Raw genomic sequence first — 24859 nt, forward strand, 5'->3', positions numbered from 1 at the left:
TTTGGGATTTCACAATATGGTCAGCCTAGTTTTAATGCCACTTCTTTTTCTGTCTCATTTTGTCCACCAAACCTTTAACACTGTGCGTGAATGTACAAAGGTTAGTTTTGTTGATGTTATTGACTTGTGTGGACTGCTAATCAAACATCAATCAATCAATCAATCAATGTTTACTTATATAGCCCTAAATCACTAGTGTCTCAAAGGGCTGCACAAACCACTACGACATCCTCGGTAGGCCCACATAAGGGCAAGGAAAACTCACACCCAGTGGGACGTCGGTGACAATGATGACTATGAGAACCTTGGAGAGGAGGAAAGCAATGGATGTCGAGCGGGTCTAACGTGATACTGTGAACGTTCAATCCATAATGGATCCAACACAGTCCCGAGAGTCCAGTCCAAAGCGGATCCAACACACTGGATCGGACCGGACCCCCTCCACAAGGGAGAGTGGGACATAGGAGAAAAAGAAAAGAAACGGCAGATCAACTGGTCTAAAAAGGGAGTCTATTTAAAGGCTAGAGTATACAGATGAGTTTTAAGGTGAGACTTAAATGCTTCTACTGAGGTGGCATCTTTGGTCACTGCATGACTGCAAGCTAATCGATGCTAACATGCTAGCTATATGTACATATTGCATCATCATGCCTCATTTGTAGCTATTTTTGAGCTCATTTAGTTGCCTTTAAGTCCTCTTAATTCCATCTCATAACACACTATATGTATGTCATATGGCTTTTATTTTTTTGCTGCTCCAGACGGACTTGTTTTTTGTATTTTTGGTCCAATATGGCTCTTTCAACATTTTGGGTTGCTGTCTCCTGGTCTAGTGGGACAGGCCAAAGTTAAGTCCAGTCCTTTATAAATTATTTCATGTTTCTCTCCGGCCGGTAGCAAATGCGTCATGGACCGGTACCGGTTCCCCCGGACCGGTGGTTAGGGGACCACTGCTTTAGCTCACGTGTCAGTGGGCGGGTCTAAGAGGAACCTCGTCCAATGAGTGCAATTAAGCGGACGTGGCAAGTAACCAATCAGGTGTTAAGACCCGCCCACTGACTTCGACAGCAGCAAATACATTCCTCAAGTGCTGACAAAAAACATTCAAAAAATCATCAAATAAATCATCCAAACATGAAGGAACTCAATTGAAATAATTCATCTGCTGAATATATATAACATAAATGAGTAGTATGTATTACATGTATATTTATATTTTTATTATTAGACTGTAATTAATATACAATCAATGAAATGAAGCTGTAGTATATTTCATATTAAATGGACACTTTTGATGTCATTATAATTATTTGTTTTCTTCAAGTCCCACAAAATAAGGCAAAATAAAATATTTCACTCTTTCCTGTTTCTGCTCATCTTCGAGTGGATGAAGGACATATATTTGGCTCCTATTTGTCAGAAGAAAAGGAAATCAAGAAGTGTCTCCTCAGGAATGACCGCCATCTTTGTCCTCCTGTGTGTGTTCAGGTGTGATCCAGCATGGGGAAGACCAGTCTGGTTCCGCGGCTCAGTTCCCTCGAGTCCAGGTCACGCTGGAGGGCCTCCTCCGACGTGCCGCTGCTTCCACGTCCGTTGGTGCTCTGTCCCGCCCCTCCGCCGCCAGACACCCCGTTTGTGGCGATGGCAGTGTCTCCGAAGGTGAAGGTCAGGTCGCCATCGTTGCGGATCAGGTCGCAGTCCGGGTCCCTCGGCTGCTCGTGGTTCTGGAAGGTTTATTGGGAGGATTATTCAAGAGCAGTCAAAGATCTTCTATATGACAGGAGTGCTGCCTTTGTTGACATGTCCTGTATACATACATACATATATATATATATACATACATACATACATATATATATATATATATATATATATATATATACATACACATATATATATATATACACATATATATATATATATACGCATATACACGTACATATATACATCTATATATATGTATATACATATATATACATATATATACATATACACACACACACATATAAACACACACACACATATATATATTTGTATACATACATATATATATGTATAAATATATATATATATATATATATATACATACATGCATATATACAAACCCTGTTTCCATATGAGTTGGGAAATTGTGTTAGATGTAAATATAATCGGAATACAATGATTTTCAAATCCTTTTCAACCCATATTCAATTGAATGTACTACAAAGACAAGATATTTGATGTTCAAACTCATAAACTTAATTTTTTTTTTCAAATAATAATTAACTTAGAATTTCGTGGCTGCAACATGTGCCAAAGTAGTTGGGAAAGGGCATGTTCACCACTGTGTTACATCACCTTTTCTTTTAACAACACTCAATAAACGTTTGGGAACTGAGGAAACTAATTGTTGAAGCTTTAAAAGTGGAATTCTTTCCCATTCTTGTTTTATGTAGAGCTTCAGTCGTTCAACAGTCCGGGGTCTCCGCTGTCGTATTTTACGCTTCATAATGCGCCACACATTTTCGATGGGAGACAGGTCTGGACTGCAGGCGGGCCAGGAAAGTACCAGCACTCTTTTTTTTACGAAGCCACGCTGTTGTAACACGTGCTGAATGTGGCTTGGCATTGTCTTGCTGAAATAAGCAGGGGCGTCCATGAAAAAGACGGCGCTTAGATGGCAGCATATGTTGTTCCAAAACCTGTATGTACCTTTCAGCATTAATGGTGCCTTCACAGATGTGTAAGTTACCCATGCCTTGGGCACTAATGCACCCCCATACCATCACAGATGCTGGCTTTTGAACTTTGCGCCGATAACAGTCTAGATGGTTTGCTTCCCCATTGGTCCGGATGATACGATGTCGAATATTTCCCCAAAAATTTGAAATGTGGACTCGTCAGACCACAGAACACTTTTCCACTTTGCATCAGTCCATCTTAGATGATCTTGGGCCCAGAGAAGCCGGCGGCGTTTCTGGATGTTGTTGATAAATGGCTTTCACGTTGCATAGTAGTGCTTTAACTTGCACTTACAGATGTAGCGACCAACTGTATTTAGTGACAGTGGTTTTCTGAAGTGTTCCTGAGCTCTTGTGGTGATATCTTTTAGAGATTGATGTCAGTTTTTGATACAGTGCCGTCTGAGGGATGGAAGGTCACGGTCATTCAATGTTGGTTTCCGGCCATGCCGCTTACGTGGAATCATTTCTGCAGATTCTCTGAACCTTTTGATGATATTATGGACCGTAGATGTTGAAATTCCCAAATTTCTTGCAATTGCACTTTGAGAAACGTTGTTCTTAAACTGTTTGACTATTTGCTCACGCAGTTGTAGACAAAGGGGTGTACCTCGCCCCATCCTTTCTTGTGAAAGACTGAGCACTTTTTGGAAGCTGTTTTTATCCCCAATCATGGCACACACCTGTTCCCAATTAGCCTGCACACCTGTGGGATGTTCCAAATTATTGTTTGATGAGCATTCCTCAACTTTATCAGTATTTATTGCCACCTTTCCCAACTTCTTTGTCACTGGTTGCTGGCATCAAATTGTAGAGTTAATGATTATTTGCAACAAAATAAAAAGTTCATCAGTTTGAACATCAAATATGTTGTCTTTGTAGCATATTCAACTGAATATGGGTTGAAAAGGATTTGCAAATCATTGTATTCCGTTTATATTTACATCTAACACAATTTCCCAACTCATATGGAAACTGAGTTTTTACATGCACACAAATATACATATATACTCACACATATACTTACATACACACACATATACTGTAAATATATACACATATACTTATACACTCACACACACACATATATATATATATATATATATATATATATATATATATATATATATATATATATATATATATACACACATACACATATACACTTATACACACACATACTTAAATCACACACACAATTTTACATATATATATACACACAAATACATATAAACACACACACACACATATAAATACTCACACACACATATATACATGCACATTAATATACATATACATCTTTATATCCACACACACATACATATACTGTATATATATATATACATATATATACATATATATATATATATATATACACACACATTTACATATAACACACACACATACATACACATTTTTATATATATACGCACACAAATATACATATATACACACACACACACGTACGTATATACACACACACACATCTAATTAGATATATACACACACACACATATATATACATTTATACACACAGAATTATTTTGTACTTGTCTTAACCTTTTTGTATGTTTTTCACTTTTCTTTAAAAGTCTAACCAGAGACGAGTGTTGCAAATGTTCCTGTGACTAGAAGTCTGATGTACTTTGACATCTCTTACTTGTTAATGTTTCATTCTACTGTTCCTGTCATACTTAATACATCATGGATTTGAAAAAATGGGAAACACACACACACACAAACACACACACACAAACAAATACATACATGCCCACACATTACATATACATACATAAACATATATGTATACACACACACAGACACATATATAACACACACATATACAGTGGGGCAAAAAAGTATTTAGTCAGCCACCGATTGTGCAAGTTCTTCCACTTAAAATGATAACAGAGGTCTGTAATTTTCATCATAGGTACACTTCAACTGTGAGAGACAGAATGTGGAAAAAAAAATCCAGGAATTTATTTGTAAATTATGGTGGAAAATAAGTATTTGGTCAACCATTCAAAGCTCTCACTGATGGAAGGAGTGTTTTGGCTCAAAATCTCACGATACATGGCCCCATTCATTCTTTCCTTAACACGGATCAATCGTCCTGTCCCCTTAGCAGAAAAACAGCCCCAAAGCATGATGTTTCCACCCCCATGTTTCACAGTAGGTATGGTGTTCTTGGGATGCAACTCAGTATTCTTCTTCCTCCAAACACGAGTTGAGTTTATACCAAAAAGTTCTATTTTGGTTTCATCTGACCACATGACATTCTCCCAATCCTCTGCTGTATCATCCATGTATCCATTTTGGTATAAACTCAACTCGTCGTGTTTGGAGGAAGAAAAATACTGAGTTGCATCCCAAGAACACCATACCTACTGTAAAGCATGGGGGTGGAAACATCATAGGGCTGTTTTTCTGCTAAGGGGACAGGACGATTGATCCGTGTTAAAGGGGAACATTATCACAATTTCAAAAGGGTTAAAAACAATAAAAATCAGTTCCCAGTGGCTTGTTGTATTTTTTTTTTTAAATTTTCAAAATTTTACCGGTCTCGGAATATCCCTGAATAAAGCTTTAAAGTGCCTTATTTTCGCTATTTTCGAAACCACTATCCATTTCCCTGTGACGTCATACAGGGCTGCCAATACAAACAACATGGCGGTTACCACAGCAAGATATAGTGACATTAGCTCGGATTCAGACTGGGATTTCAGCGGCTTAAGCGATTCAACAGATTACGCATGTATTGAAACAGATGTTCAGAGTATGGAGGCAGATAGGGAAAACGAAATTGAGGAAGAAATTGAAGCTATTGAGCGAATAGCTATTGACGCTATTTGGCCATAGCGTGGGTGTGCCTAATGAAGTGGCCCATGGCACGGCTGCCTTATTAGCATCGCCGGTAAAATGTGCGGACCAAACGATCAGGACTTTCGCATCTTGGGACACTGGAGCAACTTAAATCCGTCGATTGGTAAGTGTTTGTTTCGCATTAAATGTGGGTATCTAGTTTCAAATGTACATACAGCTAGCGTAAATAGCATGTTAGCATCGATTAGCTGGCAGTCATGCCGTGACCAAATATGTCTGATTAGCACATGAGTCAACAACATCAACAAAACTCACCTTTGTGATTTTGTTGACTTAATGGTTGCAAATGCATCTGCAGGTTATCCATACATCTCTGTGCCATGTCTGTCTTAGCATCGCCGGTAAAATGTGAAGACACTCTGGCACATCCAATGGGGGTCTGGTGGCAGATTTCTTGCCAGTGGTGCAACTTGAATCCCTCCCTGTTAGTGTTGTTACACCCTCCGACAACACACCGACGAGGCATGATGTCTCCAAGGTTCCAAAAAATAGTCGAAAAAACGGAAAATAACAGAGCTGAGACCCGGTGTTTGTAATGTGAAAATGAATATGGCGGGTGTGTTACCTCGGTGACGTCATGTTCTGACGTCATCGCTAAAAAACCGATAAACAAAAAGGCGTTTAATTTGCCAAAATTCACCCATTTAGAGAGTTCGGAAATCGGTTAAAAAAATACATGGTCTTTTTTCCGCAACATCAAGGTATATATTGACACTTGCATAGGTCTGGTGATAATGTTCCCCTTTAAGGAAAGAATGAATGGGGCCATGTATCGGGAGATTTTGAGCCAAAACCTCCTTCCATCAGTGAGAGCTTTGAATGGTTGACCAAATACTTATTTTCCACCATAATTTACAAATAAATTCTTTAAAATTCCTACAATGTGAATTCCTGGATCTTTTTTTCACATTCTGTCTCTCACAGTTGAAGTGTACCTATGATGAACATTACAGACCTCTGTCATCATTTTAAGTGAGAGAACTTGCACTATCGGTGGCTGACTAAATACTTTTTTGCCCTACTGTACATATATACACACACACAAACACACATATATATATACATGCACACACACATTATTATATATAAACACACATACATATACATACCCCGTTTCAGTATGAGTTGGGAAATTGTGTTAGATGTAAATATAAACGGAATACAATGATTTGCAAATCCTTTTCAACCCATATTCAGTTGAATGCACTACAAAGACAAGATATTTGATGTTGAAACTCGTAAAAAAAAATTTTTTGCAAATAATAATTAAATTAGAATTTCATGGCTGCAACACGTGCCAAAGTAGTTGGGAAAGGGCATGTTCACCACTGTGTTACATCACCTTTTCTTTTAACAACACTCAATAAACGTTTGGGAACTGAGGAAACTAATTGTTGAAGCTTTGAAAGTGGAATTCTTTCCCATTCTTGTTTTATGTAGAGCTTCAGTTGTTCAACAGTCCTGGGTCTCCGCTGTCGTATTTTACGCTTCATAATGCGCCACACATTTTCGATGAGGACAGGTCTGGACTGCAGGCAGGCCAGGAAAGTACACACACTCTTTTTTTACGAAGCCACGCTGTTGTAACTTTTGTCTTGCTGAAATAAGCAGGGGCATCTATGATAACGTTGCTTGGATGACAACATATGTTGCTCCAAAACCTGTATGGACCTTTCAGCATTAATGGTGCCTTCACAGATGTGTAAGTTACCCATACCTTGGGCACTAATACACCCCCATACCCTCACAGATGCTGGATTTTCAACTTTGCGCCTATAACAATCCGAATGGTTATTTTCCTATTTGTTCTGGAGGACACCACGTCCTCTGTTTCCAAATATAATTTGAAATGTGGACTCGTCAGAACAAAGAACACCTTTCCTCTTTGCATCAGTCCATCTTAGGTGAGCTCGGGCCCAGCCAAGCCGGCGGCGTTTCAGGATATTGTTGATAAATGGGTTTGGCTTTGCATAGTAGAGTTTTAACTTGCACTTACAGATGTAGCGACCAACTGTAGTTACTGACAGTGGTTTTATGAAGTGTTCCTGAGCCCATGTGGTGATATCCTTTACACACTGATGTCGGTTTTTGATGCAGTACCGCCTGAGGGGTCAAAAGTCCGTAATATCATCGCTTACGTGCAGTGATTTCTCCAGATTCTCTGAACTTTTTGATGATTTTACGGACCGTAGATGGTAAAATCCCTAAATTCCTTGCAATAGCTTGTTGAGGAATGTTGTTCTAAAACTGTTCGACAATTTGCTTACAAAGAGTTGATCCTCGCCCCATCCTTGTTTGTGAATTACTTAGCATTTCATGGAAGCTGCTTTTATCCCCAATCATGGCACCCAACTGTTTCCAATTAGCCTGCACACCTGTGGTATGTTCCATATAAGTGTTTGATGAGCATTCCTCAACTTTTTCAGTAGTTATTGCCACCTTTACCAACTTTTTTTGTCACATGTGACTGGCATCAAATTCTAAAGTTAATAATTATTTGCAAAAAAAAAAAAGTTTATCAGTTTGAACATCAAATATCTTGTCTTTGTAGCATATTCAACTGAATATGGATTGAAAATTATTTGCAAATCATTGTATTCCGTTTATATTTACATCCAACACAATTTCCCAACTCATATGGAAACGGGGTTTGTATATATATATATATATATATATATATATATATATATACATATACATACATATATATATAGATATATATATACATATATATATATACACATATATATATATATATATATATATACACACACACATATATATATACATATATATACACACACATATATATACACACGTATATATATATATACTGTATATATACTTATATATATATATGTATATATATATATATACACACACACACAGTGGCAGAGGGGTTAGTGCGTCTGCCTCACAATACGAAGGTCCTGCAGTCCTGGGTTCAGTCCCAGGCTCGGGATCTTTCTGTGTGGAGTTTGCATGTTCTCCTCGTGAATGCGTGGGTTCCCTCCGGGTACTCCGGCTTCCTCCCACTTCCAAAGACATGCACCAGGGGATAGGTTGATTGGCAACACTAAATTGGCCCTAGTGTGTGAATGTGAGTGTGAATGTTGTCTGTCTATCTTTGTTGGCCCTGTGATGAGGTGGCGACTTGTTCAGGGTGTACCCCGCCTTCCGCCCGATTGTAGCTGAGATAGGCGCCAGCGCCACCCGCGACCCCAAAAAAGGGAATAAGCGGTAGGAAATGGATGGATATATACACACACACACACATATATATATATATATACATACATAAATAAACACACACACACATATATATATATATATATACAAGAAGTTCAATAGCACCACTACTTCCTGTTGAAGTTCAGTGGCACGACTACTTCCTGTTGAATAAATTCAGTAGCACCACTACTTCCTGTTGAAGAAGTTCAGTTGCACTACTACTTCCGGTTGAACTTCAGTAGTACGACGACTTCCTGCTGAAGAAGTTCAGTAGCACCTCTACTTCCTGTTAAAGAAGTTCAGTGGCACGACTACTTCCTGTTGAAAAAGTTCAGTAGTACCACTACTTCCTGTTGAAATTCAGTGGCACGATTAATTCCTGTTGAAGAATTTCCAGTAGCAGAAGTCCTGTAGCACCTCTACTTCCTGTTGAAGAAGTTCAATAGCACCACTACTTCCTGTTAAAGAAGTTCAGTGGCACGACTACTTCCTGTTGAAGAAGTTCAATAGCACCACTACTTCCTGTTGAAGAAGTTCAGTAGCACCACTACTTCCTGTTGAACCATTGCGTGACGTGTCACACTCATTGATCAGATGACCATCAATAGGTCACCCGGGGTTACAGCACATGAGGGCGAGGAGGGGGGCTGTGTTTAAAATGACTCACATGGGAGATTACTGTGTCACCATGGCAACATTGTGTCACCATGGTAACAAGTCTATTTGTTTCCATTGTTTGCAAATTGAAATTCCTATTGATAATTTTTTTTTCCAGAATCAGTCACAATTCTCAACTAGTTTAAAGGCCTACTGAAATGAGATTTTCTTATTCAAACGGGGATAGCAGGTCCATTCTATGTGTCATACTTGATCATTTCGCGATATTGCCAGATTTGTGCTAAAAGGATTTAGTAGAGAACATCCACGATAAAGTTCGCAACTATTGGTCGCTAATAAAAAAGCCTTGCCTTTACCGGAAGTAGCAGACGATGTGCGTGTGACGTCACGGGTTGTGGAGCTCCTCACATCTGAACATTGTTTAAAATCATGGCCACCTGCAGCGAGAGCGATTCAGACGGAGAAAGCGACAATTTCCCCATTAATTTGAGCGAGGATGAAAGATTTGCCATCTGGCACTCATCGAGGGTGGACGCTCCCCTTTCCTCTCCTGCTTGCTTCTTTGTCTTGTCTTAACTTTCTTGTCGCCTCTTTTTGCACTGCTCTCCAAATCTAAACATTGGAATTATTTAACTGGCCTCAACAAAATTGACACCTATACGGAATTATGACAACAGGAAATCTGCTGATTGGAGTAAGCGTTGCTCTGGTTTGTCGACAAATTGGAAGTTGCTGGCAGTCTTCAAAGTACCCCAAAGCTGCCACAAATGATTGGAGGATGCGGGACGAACTGTGGATTACATCGGACTGTCTACCCCGCAGTTTTTGAGGACCAGTCATAGACAATTTAGAGTGAAAAGCAAATTTCATTTTCACTCGCATGCAAATCATTCTAACTTGTATTGTTTCCCTGGCTTCGAGACTCTCCTGAAGGTCACTGCAGCGAAGACACAACAAACTCCCTTCTTGTCTCTCATGGACACACACCTGTTGTTGTTGACTTTGACCACCATGACCTTGAACTCCCTTCCCTCTGTTGCTAGATATCTCGAGATGGATGTTGTAATATGTATATGTGCTTTGCTATGAAGGTTTTTTCCCCACTCCAGACTGGGCCCCCTTAGGAGCCCAGTCTAGATTGTATTTTTTTACTCATCCTTCCCCAGCGTTTACCTTTTTCCCCATCTTTTACGGGGCGCCTTTTGGCGACCCATCAGCGTTCTTGTTCTGTAACCCTGTACACTGTTTGTCTAATATTGAACAGGTTTGTGCTGAAAACAAAGTTTCGTTGTACTTGTGCAATGACAATAAAGACCTATCCTATCCTATCCTATTGATAGTGAAGGACTAGAAAAAAAAAAAATAAGTAAAATTAAATTAAAAGCGACAGCCATGGGCGGCGGCATTGTGAGCGTTTCAGATGTAATTAGACACATTTACTAGGATAACTCTGGAAGACATGCAGCTGGGGATAGGTTGATTGGCAACACTAAATTGGCCCTAGTGTGTGAATGTGAGTGTGAATGTTGTCTGTCTATCTGTGTTGGCCCTGCGATGAGGTGGCGACTTGTCCAGGGTGTACCCCGCCTTCCGCCCGATTGTAGCTGAGATAGGCGCCAGCGCCCCCCGCGACCCCGAAAGGGAATAAGCGGTAGAAAATGGATGGATGGAACTCTGGAAGATCCCTTATCCGCTTATTGTTTTAATCGTGTTTTAGTGAGATTATTTACTAGATAACTCTGGAAGATCCCTTATCTGCTTATTGTTTTAATAGTGTTTTAGTGAGATTATTTACTAGGATAACTCTGGAAGATCCCTTATCTGCTTATTGTTTTAATCGTGTTTTAGTGAGATTATTTACTAGGATAATTCTGGAAGATCCCTTATCTGCTTATTGTTTTAATCGTGTTTTAGTGAGATTATTTACTAGGATAACTCTGGAAGATCCCTTATCTGCTTATTGTTTTAATAGTGTTTTAGTGAGATTATTTACTAGGATAACTCTGGAAGATCCCTTATCTGCTTATTGTTTTAATCGTGTTTTAGTGAGATTATTTACTAGGATAATTCTGGAAGATCCCTTATCAGCTTATTGTTTTAATAGTGTTTTAGTGAGATTGTAAAGACATACCTCAAAGTCGGATGGCTGCGGTGAACACGCCAGTGTCTCAGAGAGAAGCAGAGGAGCCAAGATCACAGCTGCTGCAGAAGGACGCATAATCCGCTGAAGTCTCCGGTAAGAGCCGACTTAATATCACAATTTCCCCATCCAAAAACATGCTGGTTGACGTAGAGAAACATGTTCGCTTGACCGCTCTTTGTTAAAGGGGAACATTATCACCAGACCTATGTAAGCGTCAATATAATATATACCTTGATGTTGCAGAAAAAAGACCATGTACATTTTTTTAACCGATTTCCGAACTCTAAAAGGGTGAATTTGGCGATTTAAACGCCTTTCAATTGATAGCCTGTCGAGCCATGACCTTTCACCCGTGACCTCACAACCTGAAGCAATCCGCCATTTTCTCAATCTTATCATACGCACCAAGTCAAATCGGCTCTGTTATTTTTCCCGATATCCACACAAGAATGTGTGGATATCCTGCGACACCCAAAGCAGATGCATTTCCAACCATAAAGTCAACGAAATCTGCAATATTGGAAAATAGACCACCACGAGTCCGAGCTATTCAGGGACGACGGCAGTCTCTTCCCGCAGACGAGCGAAGTAAACCCCCTGGATATGATTTATGCCACTTTCTGTCTCATTTTGTCCACCAAACTTATAAGGTTGTGCATGAATGCACAAAGGTGAGTTTTGTTGATGTTATTGAATTATGTGGAGTGTGCTAATAAGACATATTTGGTCACGGCATGACTGCAAGCTAATCGATGCTAACATGCTATTTAGGCTAGCTGTATGTACATATGTACCTCAGTCACCTTGGACGTATCCTCGCTCATCCATGCGGACTGGACACTGGCCGAGAGTGGAGTCGGCTGTCTTGGTTGCTTTGTTGGGTCTGCTCCTGTCTCTGGCCATGCTCCCTCCACCCCAGCGGACGATGGCGTGGAACACCCCAGAGGCCACCACAGTGGATATGTTTATTTTACTTTTTATTCATAGCTGTATGTAGAAGTGTCTGGTTGTATCTGATGCTTTAATGTCTTTAATGTCCTCTGTGTTCTTTGATGTTTGATGTTTCCCTCTTACACACATGTAAGAGGGATGTGTACTATGGCTATGAGTTGTTGTTTTTTTCCCTTGGCCTCAGTCTGCACCCCCTCTTCAGGGCCCAGGCTAAGACTGATTTTTTTATTTTATTTTAAACTTCAATTTTTTTCTCCCATTCCCCCCCCCCCTTGTTTACCTGTATCTCATCTTTTTTGTAAGGGGCGCTGGAAGCCGGCAGACCCGTCAGCGATCCTGTTCTGTCTCCCTGTAATGTTTGTCTAATCTTGAGTGGGATTGTGCTGAAAATTTCAATTTTCCTGAAGGATCTCTCCTGACGGAATAAATAAAGTACTATCTAATCTAATCTAATCTAATATTGCATCATTATGCCTCATTTGTAGCTATATTTCCCTCCACCCACATTTAATGCCAAACAAACACATACCAATCGTTGGTTAGAACGCGTCCTCGCTTTCTCCCGTGCCGCTGTCTGTCGTGATATGGCTCAATAGCTTCAGTTTCTTCTTCAATTTAGTTTTGGCTACCTGCCTCCGCACCACAACCATCCGTTTCAATACATGCGTAATCTGTTGAATCGCTTACGACGCTGAAATCCGAGTCTGAATCCGAGCTAATATCGTTATACCTTTCTGTGCTATCCGCCATGTTTGTTTCTGTGTGGTCACGCCGTGACGTCACAGGGTAATAGACGGGTGGATATACCGATGGTTAAAATCAGGCACTTTGAAGCCGTTTTTCGGGACATTGCGTGATGGGTAACATTTTGAGAAAAACTTCGAAAAATAAAATAAGCCACTGGGAACTGATTTTTATTGGTTTTAACCCTTTAGAAATTGTGATAATCTTCCCCTTTAAAGCTTCACAACAAACAAAGAAACACCGGCTGTGTCTCGGTGCTAAAGGCAGCTCCAATACACCGCTTTCCACCAACAGCATTGTTTTTTATAGTCTCTATTATTCATTGAACAAATGGCAAAAGATTCAGCAACACAGATGTCCAAAATACTGTGTAATTATGCGATGAAAAGAAACAACTTTTAGCAGCAAGTGGTGCTGAGCTAATATGTCTCCTCCAACCACTAACGTCACAAACGCGTCATCATTCCGCGATGTTTTCAACAAGAAACTCCACGGGAAATGTAAAATTGCAATTTAGTAAACTAAAAAGGCCGTACTGGCATGTGTTGCAATGTTAATATTTCATCATTGATATATAAACTATCAGACTGCGTGGTCGGTAGTAGTGGCTTTCAGTAGGCCTTTAAACGTCATTTAGCACTCATTCTAGGCGCTAACATGTTAGCATGCTAACTTTTAGCACACATTCAAGGCGATAACATGTTAGCATGCTAACTTTTAGCACAAATTCTAAGCCCAAACGTGTTAAAATGTTAACTTTTAGCAGATATTCTAGGTGCTAATTATAATCAGCATATTATAAAAGGCTTATTCTAGACCAGGGGTGCCCACACTTTTTCTGCAGGCGAGCTACTTTTCAATTGACCAACTCGAGGGGATCTACCTCATTTATATATATCATTTATATTTATTTATTTATGAAAGAGACATTTTTGTAAACAAGTTAAATGTGTTTAATGATAATACAAGCATGTGTAACACATATAGATGTCTTTCTTTCACAAAGACAAGAATATAAGTTGGTGTATTACCTGATTCTGATGACTTGCATTGATTGGAATCAGACAGTAATGATGATAACGCCCACATTTTCAAATGGAGGAGAAAAAAAAGTTGTCCTTTCTGTACAATACCACATGAAAGTGGTTGGTTTTTGGCATCTAATTCATCCAGCTTCCATACACTTTACAAGAAAAACATTGGCGGCAAATTCCGTAGCTTGCTTGATTGACATTCACGGCACCCGAGGGTCTTGTGAGATGACGCTGGCTGCTGCCAGTTCATTATTATGAAAAAATGATGGAGAGGAAGGCGAGAAACACTTTTTATTTCAACAGACTTTCGCGCCGTCCCTTCCGTCAAAACTCTGCACATTTCCTATCTTCACAATAAAAGCCCTGCTTCATGCTGCCTGCGCTAACAAAATAAGAGTCTCGGAAAGCTGGCGTGCACATCACGCTTTCTGAGGGATCGCTTGTGCACGCCAGTTTTCCGAGACTCTGTATTTAGTTAGCGCAGGCAGCATGAAGCAGGGCTTTTATTGTGAAGATAGGAAATGTGCAGTCGGCCTTTAGAGTTTTGACGGAAGGGACGGCGCGAGAGTCTGTTGAAATAAAAAGTGTTTCTCGCCTTCCTCTCTGTCATTTTTTCATAATAATGAACTGGCAGCAGCCAGCGTCATCTCACAAGACCCTCGGGTGCCGTGAATGTCAATCAAGCAAGCTACGGAATTTGCCGCCAATGTTTTTCTTGTAAAGTGTATGGAAGCTGGATGAATTAGATGTCAAAAACCAACCACTTTCATGTGGTATTGTACAGAAAGGACAACTTTTTTTCTCCTCCATTTGAAAATGCTGGCGTTATCATCATTACTGTCTGATTCCAATCAATGCAAGTCATCAGAATCAGGTAATACACCAACTTATATTCTTGTCTTTGTGAAAGAAAGACATCTATATGTGTTACACATGCTTGTATTATCATTAAACACATTTAACTTGTTTACAAAAATGTCTCTTTCATAAATAAATAAAAAAGTGTGGGCACCCCTGTTCTAGACAATAACATAATAGCATGCTAACCGGCCCCTTTTTTGTGGCGCGAGACAACTTTTGGTAGTGTTGTTGCGGCTGGTACTCACCTGAGAGGAGCTGGTGGCGGTGAGGCAGCTGGCCAGGGGTGCGCAGTAGGCGGGCAGCGTGGAGGTGAGCGGGGGGCCGCTGTGAGTCAACATGGGCTTCAGGTAACTCAACGCCTCATTAAGGAGAAAAAGGTGTGCGAGTACGATTCTGCCCTTTGCCACCACTTCATGTACTTGTGCAAATAGCACTACTCCGAGGAAGTAGTACACTGAGGAGGATACTTGTGATCGAAGGAGTACCACATCCTGAACAGCCAGGCGCTTTCTTGCTTGCTTTTACTTTCACTTCCATCCTGCACAAATAGGACAATGCAAATTTAAAGGACAATTATGACGGTCAGTTGCATTGTGGGTAATGTAGGCAGGACTACATGATTCACTTTACTGGTGTTTAAACTGGCAAAATATTTCCAAATGTGAGTTTTGGATTGTATTTTGTGCGATCCATTTTGCTTACTCAGCAGAATAAAAATCTTATGGATGATGTTAGTTTACACCAAAAATTATTACATAAATACATTTTCTATAGAAAATAAAAAATACATATTTTTATTGATTATTTAATAACATAATATTAGAAATGAATGTAATAGAATCAATAGTCAATAATGACATCCGACTCATATTGTTGTGGCTACTAATTAAACACAGTTTTATAATTTGTATAATATCACACATTAGTTACATTAAAATATGAATAATTCTTCAAGTAATAAATAAATTAATATAAATCATTTAGGTTGAAGATTAAATACATTTTGTAAATCTTCTTTCTTTTGAAAATTATATTCATTTATGGTGATTCTTTACATATTTTTCTATGGAATATTACTACTTTGTTAATATTTGCTTTTTTTTTTAAATTATATTATTTTATTGTGATTATTTACTTATTTTTCGATGGAACATTAATACTAGTCTATAAATATTTTGTTAATATTTGCTTCTTTAAAAAAAAATTATATTCATTTATGGTGATTCTTTACATATTTTCCTATTGAATATTACTACGATATGAACATTTTGTTAATAAATTCTTTTTTTTCCCATTATATTCATTTATGGTGATTCTTTACATATTTTTCTATGGAACATTAATACTACTCTATGAATATTTTGTTAATATTTGCTATTTTAAAAAAAGTATATTAATTTATGGTGATTCTTTACATATTTTTCTATGGAATGTTACTACTACTCTATGAATATTTTGTTAATATTTGCTTTTTTTTTTTAATTATATTCATTTATGGTGATTCTTTACATATTTTTCTATGGAATATTACTACTATATGAACATTTTGTTAATATTTGCTTTTTTTTTAATTATATCAATTTATTGTGATTATTTACTTATTTTTCGATGGAACATTAATACTAGTCTATAAATATTTTGTTAATATTTGCTTCTTTTAAAAAAAAATTATATTCATTTATGGTGATTCTTTACATATTTTTCTATGGAATATTACTATTATATGAACATTTTGTTAATATTTGCTTTTTTTTTAATTATATCAATTTATTGTGATTATTTACTTATTTTTCGATGGAACATTAATACTATTCTATAAATATTTTGTTAATATTTGCTTCTTTTTTTTAATTTATATTTACTTACTTTTCGATGGAACATTAATACTATTCTATAAATATTTTGTTAATATTTGCTTCTTTTAAAAAAAAAGTATATTAATTTATGGTGATTCTTTACATATTTTCCTATTGAATATTACTACGATATGAACATTTTGTTAATAAATGCTTTTTTTCCCCCCATTATATTCATTTATGGTGATTCTTTACATATTTTTCTATGGAACATTAATACTACTCTATGAATATTTTGTTAATATTTGCTATTTTAAAAAAGTATATCAATTTATGGTGATTCTTTACATATTTTTCTATGGAATGTTACTACTACTCTATGAATATTTTGTTAATATTTGCTTCTTTTTTTTTAATTATATTCATTTATGGTGATTCTTTACATATTTTTCTATGGAATATTACTACTATATGAACATTTTGTTAATATTTGCTATTTTTTTTATTATATCAATTTATTGTGATTATTTACTTATTTTTCGATGGAACATTAATACTAGTCTATAAATATTTTGTTAATATTTGCTTCTTTTAAAAAAAAATTATATTCATTTATGGTGATTCTTTACATATTTTCCTATTGAATATTACTACGATATGAACATTTTGTTAATAATTGCTTCTTTTTTTTAAAATTATATTCATCTATGGTGATTATTTACATATTTTTCTATGGAACATTACTACTACTCTATGAATATTTTGTTAATATTTGCTTTTTTTAAAATTATATTCATTTATGGTGATTCTTTACATATTTTTCTATGGAATATTACTACTATATGAACATTTTGTTAATATTTGCTATTTTTTCTTAATTATATCAATTTATTGTGATTATTTACTTATTTTTCGATGGAACATTAATACTAGTCTATAAATATTTTGATAATATTTGCTTCTTTAAAAAAAAAATTATATTCATTTATGGTGATTCTTTACATATTTTTCTATGGAATGTTACTACTACTCTATGAATATTTTGTTAATATTTGCTATTTTTGACGTTACATTTTTTTACTGAAAATTATTTTTTATTGATTATATATTTACAAATATCATCAAAAATTGATGTAAAATAATAATTTTTTCAATATAGCAGCTGAGTAATACTTTCATGGCTATCAATCCCACACATTTTATTATGAACATTTTTTAGCAACATAAGTTGACATAAAGAATTAATTAATTAGTCAAGTAATAAATAAATTGATATAAATCATTTAGGTAGAAGATTAATTACAAGTTTGTTTGTTTTGCTAATTTTTAAATTTGATATTCATTTATGGTGATTATTTCCATATTTTCTATGGAATATTACTACAACTCTATGAATATTTTTTTTAATATTTGCTATTTTTGATGTTACATTTTTTTTAAATAATTTATATTTACAAAATATCCTCAGAAATTGATGTAAAATAATAAATAGTCCATATAGCAGCTGAGTAATACTTTCATGGCTATCAATCCCACACATTATTATAATGAAAACATTTTTTTTTTACCAACATAAGTTAACGTTATGTTAATTAATTAATTAGTCACCTAATAAATACATGAATATAAACCATTTAGGTTGAAGATTAAATAAAAGTTTATAAATCTTCCTACTTTTAAAAAATTATCTTCATTTATGGTGATTCTTTACATATTTTTCAATGTAATATTACTACTACTCTATGAATATTTTGCTAATATTTGATAGTTTTGATGTTAGTTTTTAATGAAAATTTATATTTACAAAATATCAACAGAAATTGATGTAAAATAATAAATACTCAATACAGCAGCTGAGTAATACTTTCATGGCTATCAATCCCACACATTTTATTATGAAAACATTTTTTACAAACATAAACTGACATAAAAAGTGAATTAATTAGTCAAGTAATAAATAGATAAAAATAAATCATTCGGGGAGAAGATGAAATAAGTTTGTTCACCTTACTACTTTGTAAAAATCATGTTCTTTATGGTGCCTTTGTTTTTGATGTATTAGTACTACTATATGGATACTTTGCAAATACTAGCTCATTTTGATGAGTTTCAAAGAGCAGGCAGCAACAAGCTGAGAACATTCCTCACGAGAAGAAGAAGAAGACAAATGAAGTCATTCTGAAAGGCGACACCTCGCCTGGCCTCCTCTTTGTCTTTTGGACAAGAGGAACTATATGTTGTCTTCTTCTTCCTGATGACTTTTTGCAGACACAGACATGTTGGAATGGCAGAAGAAGAAGAATGAAGAGGAGGAAGGGGAGGAGGACAAGAAGAAGTAGAAAAAGAAAGAGGAGGAATAGGAGAAGAAAAAAAAGAAAAAGGAGGAGAAGAAGAGGAAGAAGAAGGAGAAAAAGAAAGCAGAGGAGAAGCAGAATGAAAAGGAGGAGAGAAGGGAGGAGGAGAAGAAAAAAGAAAGAGTAGGAGAATAATAAGAGGAAGGAGAAAAAGAAAGCAGAGAAGGAGAAGCAGAAAGAAAATAAAAAGAAGAAGAAAGAGGAGGAGTCGAAGAAGAACAAAAGAGAATGAGGATAATTTAAAAAAAGAAGGAGTAAAAGTAGAAGAAGAAAGGAGGAGGAGAAGAAAAAGAAGACGAATAAGGAGGAGGAGGAGGAGAATAATGAGGAGGAGAAGTATAAAGAGGACGTGGATAATAAGAAAAAGGAGGGGGAGGAGAAGAAAGAGTAGGGGGAAAAGAAGACAGAGGACAAGAAGAAGAAAAAAGAAGAAGAGGAAGAATGAGGAGGAGGAGAACGAGGAGGAAAAGTAGAAAGAGGAGGGGGAGAAGAAGAAGTAGAAGAAAAAGGAGGAGGTGGAGGAGAAGAAGAAAGAAGAGAAGAAGAAGGAGGGGTAGAATAAGGAGGGGGAGGTGGAGGAGAAGAAGAAGAAGAACAAAAAAGAGGAGAAGAAAGAGTAGGGGGAAAGAAGGAAGAGGACAAGAAGAAGTAGAAAAAGAAGAATAAAAAGAAGAAGAGGAAGAATGAGGAGGAGAACGAGGAGGAAAAGTAGAGAGAGGAGGGGGAGAAGAAGAAGTAGAAGAAAAAGGAGGAGGAGGAGGAGAAGAAAGAGTAGGGGGAAAAGAAGAAAGAGGACAAGAAGAAGTAGAAAAAGAAGAATAAAAAGAAGAGGAGGAGAACGAGGAGGAAAAGTGGAGAGAGGAGGGGGAGAAGAAGAAGTAGAAGAAAAAGGAAGAGGAGGAGGAGAAGAAAGAGGACAAGAAGAAGTAGAAAAAGAAGAAGAGGAAGAATGAGGAGGAAAAGTAGAGAGAGGAGGGGGAGAAGAAGAAGTAGAAGAAAAAGGAGGAGGTGGAGGAGAAGAAGAAGAAGAAAGAAGAGAAGAAGAAGGAGGAGGGGTAGGATAAGAAGAAGAAGGAGGAGGAGGTGGAGGAGAAGAAGAACAAAAAAGAGGATAAGAAGAGGAGGAGGAGGAGAAGAAGAAGGTGTGTTCTCACCTCCTGAAGGACCTGGAAGGTATCTGCAGAGAGATGCTGCTCCTCCTGGGAGTCCACGCCCACTCTGACACAGGAGACACTCATTGTCTGATTTGTTCTCACACATACTTTTAAATAACATGAACAATATATACTTTTATGAACAATATATACTTTTATGAACAATATATACTTTTATGAACAATATATACTTTTATGAACAATATATACAGAGATGTAAACCTCCTATTCCATACATACATTATGTTCCATTTTATTAGCAGGGATGAACTCACGTGGTGAATCACATGAATCATGTATAAAAGCAGATTAAGCATCAAATAAACAAATAACCTTTACAAAATAGAAATAAAATACTATTCCTTAATACATGCAGTGAGGTCATCATAACTGCAATCAAAGCCTAACAGGTAGGATATAATAAACATGTCTATTGTTTAAATGTTCACGCATATAATTAAAAAAATAAATACTATTTTATAACAAATGAACTGTGAAAATAAAAAAATAGATGTCACAGCTTTACCCTAGGATGCAGAGAAGGTAGGTAACGTGCAGGTAAAGATATGTTGGGTGGGTGAAAGCAGGAAACCCCAGCTAGATTCCCGGATGCAGAGAAGGAAGGTAACGTGCAGGTAAAGATATGTTGAATTGGGTGAAAGAAGGAAGCTGCAGTGTAACAGCAGGATGCAGAGAAGGTAGGTAATGTGCAGGTAAAGATATGTTGACTGGGTAAAGGCAGGAAGCACCAGCGTGACCACACAATGCAGAGATGGTAGATAATGTGCAGGTGAAGATATGCTGAATGGGTAAAGGCAGGAACCACCAGCATGACTTTACTATACAGAGAAGGTAGGTAATGTGAAGGTAAAGATACATTAAATGGGTGAAAGAAAGAAGCACCAGTGTGACTCCAGGATGCAGGAAAAGTACGTAATGTGCAGACAAAAATATGTTGAATGGGTGAAAGAAAGAAGTACCAGTGTGACCCCAGGATGCAGAGATGGTAGATAATGTGCGGGTGAAGATATGCTGAATGGGTAAAGGCAGGAACCACCAGCATGACTTTACTATACAGAGCAGGTAGGTAATGTGCAGGTAAAGATACATTAAATGGGAAGCACCAGTGTGACTCCAGGATGCAGGAAAAGTACGTAATGTGCAGACAAAAATATGTTGAATGGGTGAAAGAAGGAATCACCAGTTTGACCCCGGGATGAAGAGAAGATAGGTAATGTGTAGGTAAAGATATGTTGAATGTGTAAAAGCAGTAAGTATCAGCATGACTCCAGGATGCAGGGAAGGTATGTAATGTGCAGGTAAAGATATGTTGACTGGGTCAAAGAAGGAAGCACCAGTTTGATTCCGGGATGCAGAAAAGGTAGGTAAGGTGCAAGTAAAGATATGTTGAATGGGTAAAGGTAGTAAGTATCTGGGTGACTCCAGGATGCAGAGAAGGTAGGTAATGTTCAGGTAAAGATATGTTAAATGGGTGAAAGAAAGAAGCACCAGCGTGACCCGAGGATGCAGAAAAGGTAGGTAATGTGTAGGTAAAGATATGTTGAATGGGTAAAGGCAGTACGTATCAGCGTGACTCCAGGATGCAGGGAAGGTATGTAATGTGTAGGTAAAGATTTATTGACTGGGTCAAAGAAGGAAGCACCAGTTTGACGCAGAAAAGGTAGGTAAGGTGCAAGGTAAAGATATGTTGAATGGGTAAAGGCAGGAAGCACCAGTGTGACTTCAGGATGCAGAGAAGATAGGCAATGTGCAGATGAAAATATGTTAAATGGGTGAAAGCAGGAAACATCAGCGTGACCCCACAATGCAGAGAAGGTAGGTAATGTGCGAGTAAAAATATGTTGAACGGGTAAAGGAAGGAAGCAGCAGTATGGCCCCAGGATGCAGAAAAGGTAGGTAATGTGCAGGTAAAGATATGTGGAATGGGTAAAAGCAGTAAGTATCAACGTGACTCCAGGATGCAGGCAAGGTAGGTAATGTGTAGGTAAAGATATGTTGACTGGGTCAAAGAAGGAAGCACCAGTTTGACTCCGGGATGCAGAAAAGGTAGGTAAGGTGTTGAATGGGTAAAGGTAGTAAGTATCTGGGTGACTCCAGGATGCAGAGAAGGTAGGTAATGTGTAGGTAAAGATATGTTGACTGGGTCAAAGAAGGAAGCACCAGTTTGACTCGGGATGCAGAAAAAGGTAGGTAAGGTGCAAGTAAAGATATGTTGAATGGGTAAAGGTAGTAAGTATCTGGGTGACTCCAGGATGCAGAGAAGGTAGGTAATGTTCAGGTAAAGATATGTTAAATGGGTGGAAGAAAGAAGCACCAGCGTGACCCCAGGATGCAGAACAGGTAGGTCATGCGCAGGTGAAGATTATGTTGACTGGGTGATGGCAGGAAGCACCAGTGTGACCACACTATGCAGAGACGGTAGGTCATGTGCGGGTGATGCTATGTTGAACGGGTGAAAGAAGGAAGCGCGGGTGTGACAAAAAACAAGACATGTAGCGGCACACAAAATATAAACAATGAACAAACAAGTGCAAAAACAAAGCAAGGCTCAGAAGAAGACTCAGACCTGAGGTGACAATAGATCAAAACACAAGAAAACAGGAAGTGGAACTAAGAAATAAGAGCGGAAATAATGACACAACACACACACACACACACACACACACACACACACACACACACACACACACGCAGACAGTTATATAAGAGGGAGTTGCGCTGATCCATTAATCCTCCACCCCGCCACCCCGCCACCCCTCCCCCACTCCTGATGTCATGTTGTTGCTCAAAGGCTACTTTGTCTTCAACTTGGAGGAGACAATAAAGAATCATTTATACTGTACTTCTTCTTTGCCTTTTTACATCACAACACAACAAACAATGAACTACTGTATGTATATCCCATTTCTGCCATTTTCTACCGCTTGTCCCTTATGAGGTCGCAAGGGGTGCATACGTACATATGTACAGTTTATTTATATGCAGTATCTGACATATACTTGTATATACACTACTGTACATATGTACAATACATTCATAAACATAATTTCTTGTTATTATGTGTCACATACCAAGCTATAGTTGCAAAATTTGCTAAAAAAATATAACATTAGCTAAAAATGTAGCATGTTAATGTTAGCCCGCTAACAGTTATCGTCCGTCAATTACCATCAAGTTACATGACTCTGGGGTAAACGCTTGCAAAATGTATGAAAACATTTAGCATGCTAACGTCAACATTTTAACAACGAGTTTATAGTGTAAGGCTAAAAGAATTCAGCGTGCTCAAGTTTGCATACTAACATGGTAACATTTAGTTACCATGGCAAGTACCCAGTTATATAACTTTAGGGTGAACAGTTACAAAATTAGCATAAAAAACACTTAGCATGCTAACATGAAAGTGTTAACAATTAACATGTGTCACCTGCCAAGTTATATGGCTCTAAGGTGTTGGTAAATTTACTAGAAAAACAAAAAGTGTAACATTAGCTAAAAGTTAGCATTTTAAGGTTAGCATGCTAACAGTTATCGTCTGTCAATTACCACCAAGTTACATGACTCTGGGGTAAACGGTTGCAAAATGTATGATTAAAAATTTAGCATGCTAACGTCAACATTTTAACAACGAGTTTATAGTGTAACATTAGCTAAAAGTTAGCATTTTAAGGTTAGCATGCTAACAGTTAGCATGTTTACAGTGAGCGTATTTAACGTGACATGACCCTAAGGTGTATGGCTGAGAAATTAGCTAAAAAAATATAACATTAGCTAAAAATGTAGCATGTTAATGTTAGCACGCTAACAGTTATCGTCTGTCAATTACCACCAAGTTACATGACTCTGGGGTAAACGGTTGCAAAATGTATGAAAACATTTAGCATGCTAACGTCAACATTTTAACAACGGGTTTATAGTGTAAGGCTAAAAGAATTCAGCATGCTCAAGTTTGCATACTAACATGGTAACATTAGCATGCTAACAGTTGACATATGGCAAGTACCCAGTTATATGACTTTAGGGTGAACAGTTGAAAAATTAGCATAAAAACACTTAGCATGCTAACATGAAAGTGTTAACAATTAACATGTGTCACCTGCCAAGTTATATGGCTCAAAAAGTGTAACATTAGCTAAAAGTTAGCATTTTAAGGTTAGCATGCTAACAGTTAGAATATGTAACGTGACATGACCCTAAGGTGTATGGCTGAGAAATTAGCTAAAAAAATATAACATTAGCTAAAAATGTAGCATGTTAATGTTAGCACGCTAACAGTTATCGTCTGTCAATTACCACCAAGTTACATGACTCTGGGGTAAACGGTTGCAAAATGTATGATTAAA

General features: G+C 37.4%; 1 protein-coding gene across 1 annotated transcript in view; it reads right to left on the minus strand.

Moving 5' to 3' along the window:
* Positions 1 to 1198: 1198 nt before the first annotated feature.
* slc9a7 (solute carrier family 9 member 7) overlaps positions 1199 to 24859 on the minus strand; it is a 66390-nt gene continuing 42729 nt past the window's right edge. Inside the window, exons 13-16 of the mRNA XM_061887947.1 lie at positions 20496 to 20559; positions 15659 to 15729; positions 15437 to 15542; positions 1199 to 1724 (exon numbers count right to left, since the gene is read on the minus strand). Coding sequence (XP_061743931.1) covers positions 1485 to 1724; positions 15437 to 15542; positions 15659 to 15729; positions 20496 to 20559 — 481 coding nt within the window. The 3' untranslated portion in view covers positions 1199 to 1484. The remainder of the gene's footprint in view (positions 1725 to 15436; positions 15543 to 15658; positions 15730 to 20495; positions 20560 to 24859) is intronic.

This window comes from Nerophis ophidion, linkage group LG26, assembly GCF_033978795.1.
Source record: "Nerophis ophidion isolate RoL-2023_Sa linkage group LG26, RoL_Noph_v1.0, whole genome shotgun sequence".
NCBI lineage: Eukaryota > Metazoa > Chordata > Actinopteri > Syngnathiformes > Syngnathidae > Nerophis > Nerophis ophidion.